The sequence below is a fragment of the Asterias amurensis genome, chromosome 5 (assembly GCF_032118995.1).
Source record: "Asterias amurensis chromosome 5, ASM3211899v1".
Lineage (NCBI taxonomy): Eukaryota > Metazoa > Echinodermata > Asteroidea > Forcipulatida > Asteriidae > Asterias > Asterias amurensis.
This window is the reverse complement of record NC_092652.1, coordinates 22,585,655-22,605,378: the sequence shown is the minus strand read 5'-3', so window position 1 is coordinate 22,605,378 and position 19,724 is coordinate 22,585,655. Positions and strand designations below refer to the sequence as shown.

The window sequence follows — 19,724 nt, the reverse complement described above, 5'->3', positions numbered from 1 at the left end:
CCAACAATTATTTAAAGTATTATTTTGTTTATCTGAAAGCCCACTTTTGATGATTGTAGTGGTAGTAAGCATCTCGCATAATTATTTTTGTCTGAAGTACCCCTCATAATTACAAACCAGTATAAGTAAATTTGAATCTTCAAAGATCGCCTTATTGCATCTTATTGCAGCATGCTGCAGTTCCATACAAGTTCATTTGATTTTTGTAAAAGTGTTAATACTTTGGCAAAATTTTAAATCAAATGAATTTGTGTAAGCCTTTTTGAGGTATGGTGAACCCCTTGCATGCGCGTCACACACATCGACTGATGCCACGCTCACCATGTTGGTGGGCAATAGGTTTACGTGTGAACGCAGCGTCGCATAAAATGCGCACTTCACTGAATAACACACATTCTATTTCTATGGTCAATACGCACAAGTTTACCCAAACCTTATAGTGTTGTAGCATTGTGTCCGCCATATCTCAAAAAGGCTTATGGGACCGCGACATTTTTTGTGAGTGCTTTTAAGAATCATTGCCACTGGTACAATTTTATAATACATGTATCAAGTGATCTTTCAAATCAAATTTAAGTTTGACTCAAACTTAACCAACTACCAAACCAGTGTTTGGTATCCATATCTTAACTCTCTATCTGTGATAACAAAAAACTTCATTTCCTTTTCCTCCCCAACTGGAAGTGCATACTGCATTTTGTAAAAGGTTTTCGTCCCACATCCTTGATTCACAGTTACGCACTACATGTACTTAGGGCCTACTTACGTACAGGATGTATTATCCTACATGTACAGTACCGGTACATGTATATGAAACATCCATATTTCAAAAAGGAATGTAACATAATCACATAATCGTCTATAGATGGTATTTGTGAAACCACAAACGGTGTAAATAGAATACCACACTGGCAGACAGAAGACTCTACAGTTACATACTGTGAACATGTGACATTTATTGCGAAACACAGTAAAACACACGCAACCAATGCTGTACGAAGGTCAACGCTCTATTATGACGCTTTTAATATGCCATTATATGATAACGATGTACTTGCTACAAAGTTGATGGAAGTGTCTGCCTTTCGTTATGTTTTCCCTACCAGCGGGTGGGAGGGACATACTGCTATGAAAAGCAACAACCCCTGTGGCAACTGCATGTTATACATGTATAAAGCCAAGAGACAATACAGTTCCTGGAAATATAAGTTTACACATCGCAATGACCTTCAAGGTGTTGTGAAGTAATATTTTGTTAAAGGAGGTGCACATATTATTTTGAACACGTACAGTGCACCTACATGGACATCTGCAAAAGCAGATCATAATCAATATGAAGCTACTCTTCATTAGATTTTCAGTCATCACCAGGAACCAATTTCATAGAGCTGTGCTCATTAGCACAAAAAGTAGCAGAGCACAACAACATTTTGCTTACCAGAATAAGGTATTCAGCCAAGTTATCATGTCATAATGTTCATCCTACGTAGATGATTTTTAAGCAATAGTTTCTGCTTAAAGCAGCACTATAAAGTATGAAATTGTTCCCAGGTGTTATAGGCCAACATGTACAATTTGTACACACACTGCAACAGTCACTCTTTACTAGGGAGCTCAGCATAAAAACAATAGTGTGTGCATATGCTACAATCCCGGCCAAAATGCTTGAGCCACTTCACAATGCGACTTAGTTATTATCTCCCAGTCCTTTGATCAATTAATGTTGTTGGGAGTGCAGACTGCGTAATGAGAGCCAACAATGAAAGGGGGGCCACAGGGTTGTGGTGAGGGGGCCCAACAAGTTATGGTAGGTATTGTATCCAGGAGCACCTGCATGTTTTCATCCCATTTGAGGATATTATGCAGTAACCGTATCTGAACCATAATGTTACTCTGCCTGTTCCCTCATGATCCTGTGCATAAATAGCCCTTTTTAGGTATGGGGGACATTATGTTGGCCGGTTCATACTCTACATGTAGGTGCACGCACCGACAATTCAAATTATGGTTACGCTCTGTACTTTCGTTTATGCAGTGAAAACGCAACGAGAATAAAATGGTTTGGGTTTATTCGGACATCTTTACCCAAACAAATAGTGGCCTATTAGTATTATAGTAAGCCTACGTGTCCACCATGCATAAAAATGGCTGACATGTTACGTGTGATTACATTCTGCGCTTCTGTTTAAGCACTGCGGACTTTGAGAAATGGGTTCGCGCACTGCATACTCAGTGAAAATGTATTGAGAGTATACTGGTTTGGGTTTATTCAGACAAATTTAACCAAACAAATAGTGTCCATCTACCTCAAAATGGCTTATTGCAAATCCAGCCTTGGATGGAAGCCTCATACATAAATGGATTTGGTTTTCTTCTTTGTCCCTTGTGGGACTCCTCACCTCAGTGAGGAACTTTCTCCAGATTGAGGGGAATTGAGGGAATTGCTTCTGTCACCTCCCGTGATGTATCAACCCTGAAAGGAGAGGATAATTAGTTATCACCTGTGGCCTCCACGAAAAAACACATCTGAAGACGTTTTCAATCTTATGCATAAATACTAAGTGCACCTGTGTACATACCTAGGGTACATAATTAGCCGAACTTAATGAGCTAGCCAACATACATAAGTGCTACTCTTCACACATCGGTTGCCTTCATTACATAATCATGTCCAGGCTTGTACATGGTCAATGGCTTTCTCTAATGGTCAATGATATGCCGGAATTGACAGCTTTATTATTTGCATATGTCCGCAAAGCATGCAAGGCCCTGCTCATTATCATCCATATTTAATTAGTCCAAACTTAAAGGCACTATTGGTAATTAATCAAAATAATTATTTGCATAAATAGTTACTTGGTAATGAGCAAGCGAGAGCTGGTGAGAGAAACGACTCCCTTTGAAGTAACAACGTTTTTGAGAAAGAGTTAATTTCTTTAAAAGGCTTCAGTCCTGAGGTTTTTATTAAGCATCTGAAGGCACACAAATTTGTGTTGTTTTCTTTCATTATTATCTCGCAACTTCGACAACCAATTGAGCTCAAATGTTCATAGGTTTGTTATTTTATGCACATGTTGAGATACACCGAGTGAGCAGACTGGTCTTTGACAATTACCAAAGGTGTCCAGTGTCTTTAAGTAGCCCACTCTTAATACATGTATCATCATCTGTTAATTCGATTTGCAATGTACACTGTAGGTGCATAATGATTGGATTTAAAAAAATGCATGGTCAAACCATGGTCAAACTCAATTTTCTTTTTAAATACAGGGTTCTAAACTTACATTTGGCCGCAGGCTCGAGGCCAGTCATTTTAGCATCAGGCCGTTCAACTCATGACTGGACACGTCTGAAAGGGGTCTTCTGTTTTTCAATTCAATTATTAGCGACATTCAAGTATCGACACCGAGTTTGATAAAATAATATAGCTTTGAATTTTTGTTGAGTTTTTGAAGTGCATACTCAACCAGAAGTTGAATGAAGTGTACAAATAAAGATAGTTTATTGCATTGTTAAGGGCAGGGTATATATTTGCCAATTACTCAAAAAATTAACCATAAATTAACCATGTAGCGCTTGACAATGTACTTCAGGCCTTCAAGTAGAATGTGGTTTAAATGCAGTGGACACTATTGGTAATTACTCAAAATAATTATTAGCATAAAACCCTTCTTGGTGACGAGTAATGGGGAGAGGTTGATAGTTTAAAACATTGTGAGAAACGGCTCCCTCTGAAGTAACGTAATTTTTGAGAAAGAAGTACAGGACTGTAAACCACAATATTTGAACTTTCTAACGATGTGAAAAAAAAAAAAGGAAATTCTCTCACAGACGTTAGCTTATTTTTAAAATGAACCATGTTGCAAGTCTGTCACACCATAGAGCAAGATTGTCACACCACATAGTGTGTATTTCAGGAATGTTAATGTCATAGTCAATCTTTAAACCAGGTTCCAACTGAATTCTAAAATGTTAGCACGGGATTGCTTGTTAAAGCTAAAAAGTAAGCTTTTAATAAGCTTTAAGTCCCATTCGAAGGACGTAAGATATGAATTTTAACTGTCTTGACATAGGACAAAAGTGTCAAGACCTGGATTCGAACGTCTAGAAACACCCAAGCTTTGCCTGTACACTGCTTCGTTTTTAAAAGGGCAAGGGCACTTCTTGGTAAAGGGCACGTCCTACATGTATTAGGAAATGGTACATTTCTACTCAAACATTTCAAGGGCACCAAGGCAATGACTAGGCATGGAGGCAATCGCCTTCTTGCCTCTGTGAAGTGTCAGGCCTGTAATTCCTGCTATGCACAAATGGCAAATATTCTGCCTTTATAATAATAAAGGCCTTATTACTATTTTTGATCTAGCGATGCACAATGTGTACTGTCAGGTTGGAAGTTCTCCAGGTGTGGTTTAATCCATCAATGGGAGACACAGATTTAGTTCTAGAGTCTTTGTTCTCCGACCTTCGCGTGTGATGAATCATGACAGATACACTGTGACAACCCTATGCCTGCTTTTGCACTCTGATGGCGACATTTCCAAGAATAACACTTCTCTGCTCAATGCCATATGTTAAACTGATAAATTTTAAATCATAGAAATTGGCTCCAGTTACAAACACATGATTATATGGGAGAAATTTTAGTTGGAGGGATCAGTTGAAGGTTGAAAAATAACATCTGCTTCTTGATGAGGAGTAGAGAGGAAATCAGTACAAGTTGGTAATTGCCAATGGTTTAGTTTTTATTACTTTTTAGTTTTTATTCTGAACAGAAGGATAAATAGTGGATTATTTGTGTTGGAGCCGATGGCCCAATTGGCCCATAAAGCTGTTTACTGGTGTTAAGCTTATTTGTCTGCTTTATTTTAGCGGAAAAATAATGTGCCAAAAAGTTTATTTGATAAAATTTAGAATGTTTGACTGGGCAGGTGCACATGTATCTTGTCTAATGAATGCATCATTTCAAGAAGTAAGTGAATTGTTGTTTTCCTTGAATGTTGCATCATCATTAGTCCGGAAAACTTCACGATGATGCCCAGCATTGTCACTATCGTCGAGCTGAATTCCCCTTCAATGAATTCCCCAAAACTATTTCCAGTATGTAGCTAGGATTGAGCGTTCTTAGCAGGTGTAGTGTAGTGTAGTGCACTTGAGAAAAAAAGTGGGCTTCTTGGTAAATGTTTTAGATGCCAGTATGTGTGTCATTCTGGAGGTATAGGTAGGTTTTTAAAGCTTGTTGAACGTTGAATTGTTGAATAACAATCAGACACATAGGCATAACAAAGCCTTTGAATGAAACCCATTGGAAGTGAAATCCTTGGTTTTGCCAAAGGTGTTTGTGGCAAAAAAATCTGATAGTCTTATATGAAACAAAGTATGTTTTTTAGCTTTTTTTCGACGGTGCTGTACTATCGTAAGAAAATTAGGAAACATCATCAAGGAATCGAAAATAAAAAGATTCTTGTATTTTCTGAAAGTAACATTTTATGTACCTGCAGCGAGTGTTTTACCCTGCTCCCACCAAAAAGTTTGTCAGGTACATGACATGTACATGTCGGGTACAGGCTAAACAGGAATGTTTTAAATTAATAATTTTGTTAAACTTGGTAAATTTCATTATTTTTTTTCAAGAAAATTTAGAGACAATGTATAAAAACAATAAAGTAGCGCATTTCACAATTTCACTTTTTTACAGCATGTAATTTTGCACACTGTCAGCGCATGATTGTCATGATACACGTAGGAAAAATTGACTCCGGGCTACAAATGTATCTCAGTCTCAGATCATAGAGCTGAGATTAATCATTTGAAATGTCTTGGTGGATTATGGATTTACAAGCAATTTTTTTATATTTTTTTATGGTTGGAACTGCAATAGCTTGTTGTTCCACCTATATTCTTTCAAAAGGACATAATACCTGCAATGGCTAGACCCGAAGATCTGTCTTGTGACATACTGTAGTCTGACTGTGTGGCAATATCCATCCCATCACCCATTTGGGTAGTGGGTTGTCTCTGTTCAGTATTTGACCTAGAGGTTGATGGGTGACTGACACAATATCTGTACATTGTGGTTTTGAAAGTCAAACCACACACCTGAAAAACATAACAGGAAAAAAGTTTACAAAAAAACTGACATGGTACCACGATTATTTATAGCCCTAATCAGCAGTTTTGAAAACCTCTGGCCTGGTTTTCAGCTGGATGGTTGTAATCATCATTAGTCATTGCAGAAATTGTTCTGCTGCATTCAAGAAATTACTTCGGAGGTTGGAGTCAGTTCAGATGTTTTAAGCGTTTGACTGTGAAACGAACCCCTCGGCTAGACAACCCCCTGGGAAGTGCCACGTTTTGCGGGGGAGGAGCCATCACTTTCTTGGAAGATTTCTCGGAAGAAGTCAAACTCCTGTAACTTAATAAGGCTGTTGATTTTATATTTCTACTGCCTGTGTCACTGCTGGTTTGTGAAGACTGTGGTATTGGTCATCTTCCATTGTCACCTCTTATCATAAAAATTGCTGGCTTAAAAACATGACAGAGAAATGATTTACTACAAATAACGAAAACATACTTGTAGACTTTTTTTGTGCATAAATAATCAATTCCCCCACCACCCCAGAAAATAAATAAGAATACAAAAAATCAATCAGTCAAACAATCAATCAAAATTTATTTATAGAGCGTCACAAGTTTTCTCTCAGGCTCTGAGGTAACATAAAATATAATTGGAAACTTTTGGGGCAGCCTTACCAGGTTAACACACCTTGAAATGGGCACATGCTCATAACTACATTATACATAGATGTGGTACGTTAACATTAACAATTGAAATAGTCTTCAGTCTATAACAATTTATTTTTACCCTTACACTGATGTGTATTAAGCGCTGTACATTATGATGTGACCTATGTTTACATTCAAACCACCCTCTGTTGACAAAACACTCTATACGTCATGTTTCGCCGGGCACTGAGTTGCGTAGTCGTAGTAAGATTGCGTACACTTTCTAGCTGGCTGCCAAAACACAAAGGTTTTGTCTGGCTGTATGTGCGCGAATCATGTTATGGTTTTCGTGTGACGTCAGAGGTCACATCGTCTATACTCAATAGTTTCCAGAGTTCTGTGAACAAACATTCCACAGGAAAATCACTGGGGTGGGATTCGAACCAACAAGCTTTGCATGCCTAGTCTGTTGCCACCTAGCATTCAAACATAGAGTTATATATAAGAACTAGAGGGCGCACGAGTGATGCTTCGTGCACAAACGCCACGGGACCGCAAGATGACAAGTGCGTCATTATGCACGTGCGTTGAATATGAAATACACGTTTGAGGTTTTTTTTATTGAATGCTCACGCGATGCTGTTTGTTCAACTTACAAAATGGCCGCACAAACACACGCTGTGAGATAGCTGTTTTGTCAACTTAGAAAACGGCCTGCTCGCATACCGGGGCGCGTATATAGGCCAGTGTGCTCTCTAGTTCTTATATATAACTCTATGCATTCCAATCAATCATGTGTGTTATTTTGACAACATGAAATCAATCTTCTATTGATAGTTTTGTCAATAATTTATTAAAGATGAAAGTCTGAGTTTTAAGCAAATGGGCCCAAACATTTTTATTTAAATTTTAAATAGCTGTTTTGACAGATTCAAAATGTTGCCTTTGTTTAAAGGTAATGCACAAACAAATCTGCCAGTGATAAGTGGTAGCTAATGTTTATTATATTTATAATAATGGAACATTTTAAAGTGACTTTCATGGCGCTGCTGTACAAAAAACAACCAACAAGCAATGAGCATTAACCATCCCTTATCAATGATATTCATTTCGGATCATTTTACAATGAACACACATGTACATACTATATTTAAACTGATTAAAAAGATCAGTATATATATTTGTTTGGCATAACACATTTATTTACCCTGTAGTTTGTTTGGAACAACACTGCCACTATCTCACCACAAGCTTTAGGAGTAACCAGTTACAGTCAGTGTATTTCTTTGAATTGCAAAAGTTGGTGGGTGGCGGGTGGGCCACCAACTTGGTAACACTTTCACTTTCAGGGTTTTCTTTTCTTCATGATACATGTATCACTTTTACCCCTAAAAGTTGAAATAAAAGGCAGGACCTGCCTTTATCTTTTTACGGGGAAAAATATCTTGATTTGTTTTTATCATTACTCATCCAGCCGGAAACCACCACGCTCAAAAACCTGTCAGTTTGTTAGGATGAAAGTATAAATTATTATGACGGAGCCTAAACTGGAAGTTGCTAGTGGTATTGAGTGTGGAAATACTCAAGGTTTGACCTGTCCACGAACCTATCTCTGTGGTTAGGAATTTTACTTGATATACCCTCCGGCTGAAACCATCTTCCTTTGATAAAGATGCAGAAAACATGTCAACAGGCTGTACATATTTTGGTTGACAAATTTCACAATATTGTAGTTTGCATTTTAAGACTACACGTAACAGCATGTTATTTAAACTAAAAGTTGGCGTTAAAAGGCAAAAGTAATCAAATTTCAGCATTTGTGTTTTTAGAGTGAAAACAAAGACAAATGGGTTAAGGTTGGTCTGGAATTCTGTGCACAGTAAAAGATAGGGATGGCGGGGGGGGGGGGGGGGGGGGGGGGTCAGTAGAGGTGTGCACAATGGAGTTGCATATCGATGGGGCATACTTGATTTGTTTTAGGGGAAAATTGTGTGCAATATCCACAATATCCAAAATCGAACACTGCCAATGATTATTTTTGGTACTGAACAGTCTGCTTTATTTACCCATTTTTGATAAATGCGTTTTGAAATTAGGTTTAATACCTTGAGTAAATTTGTAATTCTTTCAATTCTTTTTTTATACTTAGCCTCATGAACTGTACTAATTGGTGCAGAGACTGCGGACACAGACAGCTAACAGAACTCCAACAAGATTTGGATGATTGTAATTTCTTCCACGATTCCACTGATTACAGATGTAAGTGTTCGAAGTTGGTAAATTTCAAGGTTTTTTTTCTGCAGATGTTTTTCCTGCGATTTCAGACTGTATCTTGAAAGTGGAGAAATTCTTTCATTGTCATCTTATCTTGGGGTTTACCTTTACAGAGATTATTTAAAGACACCACCCTACTTACGACCAAACCTTCAACTTTCAACTTGTAAAGATACAGGGAGTATGCAAACCTGTAAAATGAAACATCTTTCAACGGGAAATTACACCTTTGGTTTTTGGAATCACTAAATTGTTTAATCCTACACAAATATAGATTTATACAGAAAAACTTACCTGTGCAAATTTTATTTTTTCAAAGGAGGCCGTGTTTTAAAGACATCCCCTGAAAAAGTGCATCTTAGATAAAAATCTTGGGAAATAAAAACTGATATATTTTTCCATACTCACATTACTTTAAAGTGGCGTGATTCTCAAAATGCGTTATGCTTAAAATATTACCTGCTGATGTGCTGTAGTTTTTGAGTAATGAGTAAAACAATTCACAGATTTACACAACTCTCCTGAAACATCGCTCTGATTTAAAAAAATAATTTTGTTCTCAAAAACTTGACGACTATAGAGTTTAAAACTCCTACAGGTAAATTATATTACACACATCTTCATTCACAGTGAGCATAAATTCTTTCAAAAAAATTGTCAACAAGTTGATTTCCAAGAGGTATAAAAACCCTTTAACTACAGCTTTGTTATCTCTCCCCTTATTCAGATGCCACTAATTGTCCACCTGGGGTGGATAAAGGTCTAACCAAGGTGTGTATGTGTAAAGAATCAAATGGTGCATGCCGGAGCTGCAATCCTTCCAACACCACTAGCGAGTTATTGTGCCTCTCTCAAGAACGAGGAGAGCCTGAAATACAGATCAGTCTGCCAAATTCAAGACAGTTACAACCCTTGTCGCGGACATGTCCAAGTTGCTTGTGCTCAACGTAAGTTGCGTCTTTGTGTCTTCTTATGATTGTTTCATGCATGTTTGCTTCTATTATTAATCGTTGCGGTAGGATTTCAACTGCCTTAAGCTAATGGGCAATCTCTAGTTGGTAAGACACTGCTCTAGAATAGCAAGGGTCATGGGTTTGAATTCTACCTGAGTAACATGCCTGTGATATTTTTTCACAGGACTCGGGAAAGTACTGAGTATACAGTGCTAACACACATAGGTGTATATGGGTAAAAACCAAAATTAATATTCTATATGCCCGATGCAAATTTAACATCATTATACATGATAGCTTTGTTTTTGAAAGGGCAAGGGCACCAATGTGTTTTCTCCTTGGTAAAGGGCACCTTATGAGGAAACTGTGAATCTCTACTGGAGCATTTTAAAGGCTCCAAGGCAATGAACAGGGGGCAAGGCAATGAACTTTGTTGCCTTTGTGAAGTATCAGGCCTGATGTTTAAATTACATTTAATGATAAAGTCCACAGATTGGTTTTTGTTCAACCAAAGTGCTGGTTTATAGGCAAAAGTACAAAGAAAGATACAGTTAAAGACACATGTGAATGTTTCAGCTGAAACAGTGTCTACCCACTGACTGGAATGAATGTATTTACTGCTACATCTAGGGTTAAATCCATTATCCCCTCCTTCTTTTTCAGCAATGCCCCAACAACTCGGCCAACCACACCACGTATGTTGGTGCCCACCCAGAACCATGGAAATGACAATGTTAAACCAAGGCCGACGCAAAAAAGTATGACAACAGTCGCAGGTATATGCATGTGTTGTTAGAATACATGTATCGTAATGATTCTTTAGGACTGAACAAGCGAGCCCTCTCAGTTAGTATTTTTATTTTTAAAGGCAGTGGACACTGTTGGTATTTGTCAACCTTCACAGTTGGTGTATCTCAACATAGGCATAAAATAACAAACCTGTGAAAATTTGAGCTCAATCGGTCATCGAACTTGCGAGATAATAATGAAAGAAAAAAACACCCTTGTCACGCAAAGTTGTGTGCGTTTAGATGGTTGATTTCGAGACCTCAAGTTCTAAATCTGAGGTCTCAAAATCAAATTCGTGGAAAATTACTCCTTTCTCGAAAACTATGGCACTTCAGAGGGAGCCGTTTCTCACAATATGTTATACCAACATCCTCTCCCCATTACTTGTTACAAAGTAAGGTTTTATGCTAATAATTATTTTGAGCAATTACCAATAGTGTCCACTGCCTTTAAAGTCATGTATTAAGATCATGTTAAAAACAAACATCATGACTCACTACAGTTTTGAGTTGAGTTGAAAAACAAGTATTTTGTGAACATTCATGTACATGTGTGACCACTATTCAGTTTGTTTTGTCTTTCACATAAAAATATTAGAAAAGCTTGTTCCTTTTTAAAATCACCTTGAAACTGTAGTTCCATGTAAAAGTCGTAAGTGCACCAGACTCTAGACTTGGTGTTTCTGATCAGCAGAGTGTTGGTTCTGTGTTCTTAAGCATTGCTTCGTCCTTTTTTGTGTTGTGTAATGCACACAGAAAAACCCAGGTACTTTTAAAAACTTAAGAGAAGGGGTTTGCCACCATGCTTCTGGCAGAGTCTGCCGAGTGCGCCACCGCACCTTAAGACGCCACTATTATTATTCCAAAAAAGACAAAATGTGATTATTTTTTTGGGGGTATCGTCCAACTCACCAGGCCAGAAGGCCACCTCAAGGTGAGGGCTTCCCTTAACTGATTTGGGCTATCAAACCATATCAACTGCCGCTTGTGTCCAGGAGCACATGGCTACTTACTCCTTGGGCTAAAACGGGGTTACTCCCTTCAAAGGATGGGTATCATCCTTAAGAAGCCAGTCTGGTTTAGCAGAGTGCACTACCTTCCCGACTTTTTCAAAACAATTATAGTTAAGTGCATTGCTCAAGGGAACAAGTGTCCCGACTGGGACCCAAACCCACACTCCGCTGCTGACAGCACCTGAGCTTGGGTCCCTCAGCCACGACATGCTGTGGACCTTTATCATGCTGCCCCCATTTTGGTCCTTTTAAATTGATTTGTTTTGGTTTACTATTTTGTACCCACCAGGCAGAGGACAACCCAACGAGGTTATCATCATAGCAGTGGCTACAGGAGGGGGAGTGCTTGTCATTGTGTTATTTATCGGCTGTCTTGTGTGCTACTGCAGAAGACGCAGCAACAACGCACCCAAAACGTAGGTCTTTTTACTGAATATGTGGATGTTCATGAACAGAGTTCAGTCATTATAGTTCAATGTTTCGGCAGATATTAAAGGCAAAGTATACCTTTTGTTTTTTGGGGGAACAGGCCGATTGTTTTAATCCTGTATAAAATGTAGATGTTCAGAATAAAATTAACATCTAAAAACTTAATCCGTGGTATGAATACAGGCTTCTCAGATTCAAAATTGTGGGCATAAAAATTGTTATCTTTTACATAACCACATTACTTCAAAGTGAAATGGTCTTCAAAAAGCTTTTTACTATCACATGCTGCTTTTGGCTTCTACGTAAGTAAAGGTTTTACCAGGAGACTTTTGAGACGCTGGCGGCAGCAGACATAACAGTTTTTTTTTTGCGGCTATGAGCATGCATGCTCAGTATTGCTCGCATAGGTCTGAGCATGCGCAAAACTGTGAATAAGGAATGTCTGAAAGTCTCCCCTTTTTTTATTTTTGTTTATGCAAGTCGCGAGACACACAACGCCTGAAGGTCACTTCCAAGGTGTGGGCTACAATTATTTTTTTGAATTTCCATTCCTATTTCAGAGTGAATACCAAACGTACAGTGGTATCCCTCCCTTTAACGTAGTGTTTTTGTTTGTATCAGGGTTGTCAATGATATGGAGGAGTATGCCGATATTGATGATATAAGAACAATGAGGAGCCAGTGTAAGTAGTAATTGAAGTAAAGATAGTTTTTCTCTAAACAATTTTGTTGGTTCAGCATTCTCCTGAAGACGATCAGATCATACTGAGCGAAACGTTGAGTCGTTACCCACAGGTTCTTATCAGAATGAAAGTTACTCAAAATAGATATTCACATGGTGTTACAGCAAACCTCTCTTAGGAAAACAGTAACCATGCTGGCCATCAGTAAAAATATACTCGGCCCCCTAAGTAGACATTCACTACAGATTTCATTTTTCATTTATTCACATGGTGTTACAGCAAACAGTTATATGCTGGCCATCAGTAAGAAAAGACTCAGTTCCCCACGAAGACATTCACAACAGATTTCTTTTTTCATTAATTGATTCTGGTTGTTAAGCCAAGGAATCTCATGAAAGCGAAACTTAATCACTAAACTAGCCAAGAACCCCATGAAGAGAAGTTTTTTGGCGTGGGAAGAAAACCCTGGATAATTATTCCAGGGAAAACCCACCCAGTTAGGCAGGGACTGAAAACCCAATGATATTTGTCCTACTTTAGTCTGATTTCTGATTTTTTTTTCCACTTTGGAAAAATAAGTGATTAAATAGCCTGCTGAAAAGTCTATTTAAAGCCTGCAACATGTGTGCATATAGGTCGGCCCTTGTACTTGATAAAATATTCCTACTAAAAGACCAAAATATGACGCCAGATATTATTATTCTTATTTATTTTGGTGAAGCTTCCATGATGAGTCGGCAGAATTTGATTTCAAACGAAGGGTTGAACCACCTACCTTGCGGACACAGGCATTTCAACAACGAGATGTACGGGATGAATGCCATTGGCAATGGCCATAGCATATCGACACAGCAACAAGCACCAGAGCTGCCTGGCAATCATCCCCCTCCATCCGTCCCACCCCCAATGCCATCGCAGTATCAAGGGCTGAACCGTGGTCCTTTGAGGTCTCAGAGTGCTATGGGGAACGGAGCCTGCCCACACTGCCATCAGAAGAGTGTCGCTGATAGGAGTGCCACTGCACCACACATGGATCGCCCTACAGGACTTGACATTTCCGGCAGCGTGGAGGGTGCACGGAACCCGTACATGGCATTGATCAAGACCAACACGTGCCCGACGCCCGGGACGCCACCTGCACCTACCGTGTGTGATTGCCACTCCAAGCCGCTCAGTGAGTGTAGCAGTGTCTCTGGGAGTCTGCACTCTGACCCGCAGCGTAATTCGACACACGCGGGTGATCTCCTCAATGAAACAATCCAAGAAGCTGACCCAGAGTGCCAGGGAGGAAACGAAGATGCACCGGAAGAAGACCCGTACTATTTCAAGATGCAGACAGCTGCGAAAGAGCCAGAGCCAGAGGAGGTTTCACCACCACAAAGTCCACGATACTTCAAGTTAGAGGATGCAGAAACCATACTGTTAGATGGTGAAAATACCCCGATGCTTTATGCACCTGATAGCAATGGGAATAATGTGCGTACAAAGACATTACCTACAAACTCTGTAGACTCTTCTATAGAGCCGAGCAGTAGGACTGAAAGCTTACCCCTGGCATCGTTGGCGGACACCCAGCCCAGATCACCGACTGCTGGTGATAGCCCAGTACAATCCCCTGTAAGCCCAGATCTTGCCATGCAGCAGAATGGGATGTCCAGATCCGTGGAAGGGCTCCCGAATGGAGATTACATGCATCTAGTGAAAGGATCATCAAAGGTCACCAGTGTTTAAAGAGTCTCGATTAATGAAAAAACAGGGAAATGTAAATAATTATTCAAGTGAAATATTTTTGAAAGGTTTGGTGTGAAGCTGACCCACTAAGGTCGTAGGCATTTAAAAAGAAATGCACCAAGAAAGGCAGAGGATCTGAAATTTTATTAGAGGATACTTGAGTAGCTTTTTCACATACAAGAACTTCAGTTCACATTCTCTGTATAACTCGCCTGGACTCGATTTTACAAAACAGTTAGATTTGTCTTAAGATGGGTTAACAGTGACTCTACACTGAAACTTCTGATCTCCTATAAATAGGCCAACAATTACTAGAGTAAGCCTTAGCTATTCAGAACGTTTAGACCATTAAAGGAACACGTTGCCTTGGATCGGACGAGTTGGTCTATAAAAATCGTTTGAAACAATTTGTTATGAAACGCATATGGTTAGAAAGATGTTTTAAAAGTAGAATATAATGTTCCACTAAAGTATCACTCAAAATTGCACGGTTTTCATTTTATGTCACGAATTACAACGGTAGGCCATTTATGGGAGCAAAAAATTTGACTCCCATAAATGGCCGACCGTGTTTGTCGTCGAGGTAAAAACAAAACAACGCAATTTCGAGGCATTTTTGTGTAGATCATTGTATTCTACTTTTACAACATCTTTCTAACCATATCAATTTTTATAACAAACGGTTACAGAACGCTTTTCAAAGACCAACTCAACCGATCCAAGCCAACGTGTTCTTTTAAGAATTCACTCCGCGTTAATGAAGTTAATAACGAGAAGTCCCGCTTTTGTCGATTTGTCTTTGATCAATCCAAATTAGTTAAGATTCTGAAAAAGTAAATATGCTTGTTTCTCAGTATAAAGAAGAAATAATATGTTGTCTGGATGTGTACAAGTGCATTACAGCAAGGAAAGTAGTTGTTTCACTTAAAGACTAACTAATTAAATTCACTAATTAAAACTGTGTGAGCTTTCGTAGCAACAGCTACTTCATTGTTGCTACAAAAGCTTATGCAGTGTTTTTTTTATGTAATTAGTCATTTGTTAAGTGCTACCATTACCTAACTGTTTTATTTACCAGACTATCACAGCCTTTTTTTTAGTAATTAAATTGAATTCTGTGGCTCAAGTTACAAGTACATACAACAAGTACATTTTATTGTGGCGAAGTATTCACTGCAAAAGTGAAAATGTTTTCTTTTAAAAAAATAAAATGTGGATACATGTATGCAGTTAAAAAGTACTACACATACAAATGGTTCGTCATGTATTTTCACCTAAGCAATGGCGAGCTTGAAGTGCACTTTTTGGTCTCCAAATAAAAACCTTTAATTTTCTGGTTTTTCAAGAAGATTTTCTTGGTTGAAATTAATTCTGTAAATCTGATAAGAAAAACGATACTTGAATTTGTGCTTCTGCTGAAGATTTGAACATTCAGTTCGCATTTGACTTATCACTAAATTTTTATTCTTATCAAGTTTTCAATAAACTTTGGATCAGACTATTTATCTTGAATGTAAATTCAGCAGATTTTAAATTTGTGTGTGTATAGTTTGCTTATCAAATGTAATTATGTACATATTTCTTCTATAAGTGTGGGGCTATATAGTGAAGCACATTTTGTGTCTGAAAAGGAATGGGATAACTTTCCGTATGGCGCCACCACTTTTTCACTCATTTTTACAAAAAGGGATATGTCAATCAGGTAAATTAGATACTATATTATTTTATTTCGAATGAAAAAGTGGTGGCGCCATACGGAAACTTTTCCAAGGAATGTTAACATTCATTTTAATAAAATTTTAAACTTGATTAAGAATGGAATTTCTACACCCAAGCTTGTACTCTAAGGTAAAATAGGTCAAAGTGAAGTTATAAACAAATAAGAAAACTGTATAAGTTATCTTTAGTGGTTTGAGAGCATTGTTGTGTGTTCTGCTGTTAAAATGCAATCGTTAAATTGTAATAGATGTAAAAAAAAACTTAAAAAAAACCCTGGTTTCATTACATTTTCAATTCCAACCGCTATTACTACATATTTAGGTATAATTATTTGTAATTTTATTAACAATTTTCAAGTTGTTCAGTGTAATGCAGTGATATACGTTAATAATGATAATAATAGTGACAATTTATAATGCACCAACCATATATATGTTCCACTCAGTGGATTATATTATTGGATATGGTTCAGAATTTAGACTTCTCCTTTAGGAGTGATTCCCGTATCGTGCCACCACTTTTTCACTAATTCTTACCAAAAGGAATATTTCATTTAAGGAAATTGGATAATAATTTATTTCAGTGCGATTGAAGAAGTGGTGGCAGGATATGGACCCCCTTTTACTTAGTTAAACCTTACCTTAACCAGCCCAAATGCATGTCCTAAACGGTCGGCACACTAAGGATTCCGGGTGAATTCCAAGACCAAAAGCAACATCGTCAACAATCATGGCGCGCTTATTTTGAAGCAGTTGTCCGAACGGTCGAATTGTCCGAACGGTCGAGTTGTCCGAACGGCCGAGTTGTTTGGCTTCCATAGAACATATCGACTGACAGAATGGTTGTAGGGTGCGTATTCACGGTTGTAACGTACTAACTGTTTCGGTCCTTGGTCAATTCAACCGAAACAGTTACTGGTTACAACCGCCAAAAACGTACCCGTGTATTCATCGCGGCAACCGTTTCCCAAGTTGCATTGCGGTATAGTTTTTAAGATGGTGATTGTGCACGTGGGACAGACGCGTGAAACGGGTATTGAGAAAAAGAAAAGAAAAAAAAGGAAGCCTCATGAATAAGCACTAGTCATAACTATGACTTTACATTTGCCTCCGCTATCAATCATACAAATAATTGTACCAATGAAGTCATAGTTTTTGACATACACACTCATTTTGTAAGTAGGCCTAGACTAAATGTTAGTTATGAGTTGTACTAAATGTCGTAACTATATTACATTTTAAATATTGCTGTTTTTCATTTTCAATGTTCTTTTAACGCTTCCGTTATATGGGTTATTTACTCATTTTGGCACAGAGGCAAAGAACTTTCATTTTGTTTGTAAATTTTTATTCATAAAAAAATGCAATTTAATTTTTACTGTAAATAATATTGTAAATAATTACCCTAAAAAATGTCATGGGTATTTGTCATGTTATTCCAAATTGCGAATGCTTTACTACTAATCATAATTTTTATTCATGGCGTTTTGCTGTCTGCTGATTAGTATTGTGGTCATGTGACTTTGTATTTCTCAGTGCTTCTTTCATCCTAAATAATGTTAACTGTTGTTGAAAACGTTACTGCATGAAATAAAAAAAGTTAACCTTGAAAAGAAGTATTGTAAACGAGAAGCAAATTTGTTTGTGGTTTTATTTCCCATAGTCGAGTCATATTGCTGTGTTATAACTCACGAAGAGAGCTGGGGCCAATTTCATAGAGCTGCTTAAGCAAAAAATTCGCTTAAGCACGAAAATAGCTCGCTTATTTTACACATGTTACTGGCCAAAATTTCATGCCATACACATTGCTTGTGACTGGTATTTAGCTGTTGTTTACTTAGCACGAAAATTGAGTTGAGTCTTGGCCAACAATCTGATTTTACTAGGCAATGATTTTTTCGTATAAGTAAAATTTTGTGCTTAAGCAGCTCTATGAAATTGGTCCCTGGGGTGGGGGTGGAGATAGACTTGACTCAAGTCCCAATCCCGTGCTAATCTCAGAAAAGTATTGTTTTGTGATGTTCTGCATTCACAAACCAGGAGCCGATTTCACGAAACTTTACGCAACTGCGTAAGTCCACTTACGCAACGTTTATGGCGTAAGTTGCGCTATAAACGTTGCGCAAGTGGACTTACGCAGTTGCGTAAAGTTTCGTGAAATCGGCTGCAGTTCCGCACGGGACCACAATAGCTACACTTTGACGGCAGTGGGTATGCTTTGACCCCCCGCACGAGAACTGGACACGAATCAAGTCCAGGGTGGAGACATGCACCGAAACTAGATTCAAACTAATATTAGGGCCAGAAGGGTGTACATAATGTAAAGTTGTTTCTTTGTGCATTTCTTAAATAGTCCTCTTTCGGCACTTTTGTCGTGCCATGAACCTAATTCGATACCAATAGTAGAACATTAAAGCTAACGCTCAAGAAATCACTCACTCACTTGATAAGCACTTTAAGTTGTGTATGCAAAATGGAATAGAAAATTCAAAATATCGTTATGGAATGCTTACGGATTCAAGTATTACGTGTTGCACACTACCCCCTATAGGGCGTAATCACTAATGGGCATAATTTGCCCTGGCCTTCACCCAATGCGAATGCCAGGATGGCATCTTAAACTATTTGGTTCTTTGGCAAATAAGATAAGAACATTTGCTCTACAACTCAGCCATGATTCGTTGTAAACCAATAAGGAAATAGTGTAGGCTCTATTTTGAATCTGCAGTAAAATATTATCTTTACAAGTCAACTGCATTTTTAATCTCATCTGTTGTTTCAATACAGGCATTGCGGAAGGCGTCTATCAAACGTCCTTCCGTAACTTCATACCATAACTTACAACAACAAGATAACTACACACGTTTAAAGGCAAAGTTTACCTTTGGTTTTTGTAACCGTTCGATTGTTTTAATCCTACACAATGTAGATGTATAACACAATAAAATTAACATAACGTTACAATTTCATTTCAAAAGGTGGTCGCATTTTTGTTGGTTTGATATCGCTGAAAATCCAGTGGGAAAATATCCACATATCTACACAGGAAGAATAATTCTTTATATGAACATACAGTCTGAGAAGTGTTACCTTTTCTTATTAGATTATATTATCTGAAAAGTGTCAATTCAGATTCAACATTATGAGTTATAAAAACTGACATCTTTTTAAATAACCACATTACTTCGAAGTGAAGTGTTTCTGAAAATGCTTTATACTACCGAAAGCTGTTTTAGGCTTCTAACAAATAGTTTGATTTCCATGAATTTTAAGAGTGATACCAAAACTGTTTACATACCCTTTAAGCTTGTGCACAACAATGGTAGGAATGCAAACATGAAATAATGTTTATAATTATGCACTTATCTTGCATGGTATCATATTGCTCGCGTTGGAACTTCCCTTGAAA

The 19,724-nt window shown here is 38.0% G+C and overlaps 1 protein-coding gene across 2 annotated transcripts in view; it reads left to right on the top strand.

The window, feature by feature from the left end:
- LOC139937645 (uncharacterized) overlaps positions 1-16,230 on the top strand; it is a 28,090-nt gene extending 11,860 nt beyond the window's left edge. Inside the window, exons 2-7 of one of the 2 annotated variants that reach the window (XM_071932887.1) lie at positions 8,876-8,985; positions 9,728-9,947; positions 10,617-10,711; positions 12,044-12,170; positions 12,805-12,866; positions 13,588-16,230. In XM_071932887.1, coding sequence (XP_071788988.1) covers positions 8,876-8,985; positions 9,728-9,947; positions 10,617-10,711; positions 12,044-12,170; positions 12,805-12,866; positions 13,588-14,597 — 1,624 coding nt within the window. In that variant the 3' untranslated portion in view covers positions 14,598-16,230. Of the gene's footprint in view, positions 1-8,875; positions 8,986-9,727; positions 9,948-10,616; positions 10,730-12,043; positions 12,171-12,804; positions 12,867-13,587 lie in introns of both variants that reach the window. The other variant, XM_071932886.1, reaches the window with a different exon arrangement.
- Positions 16,231-19,724: the final 3,494 nt, after the last annotated feature.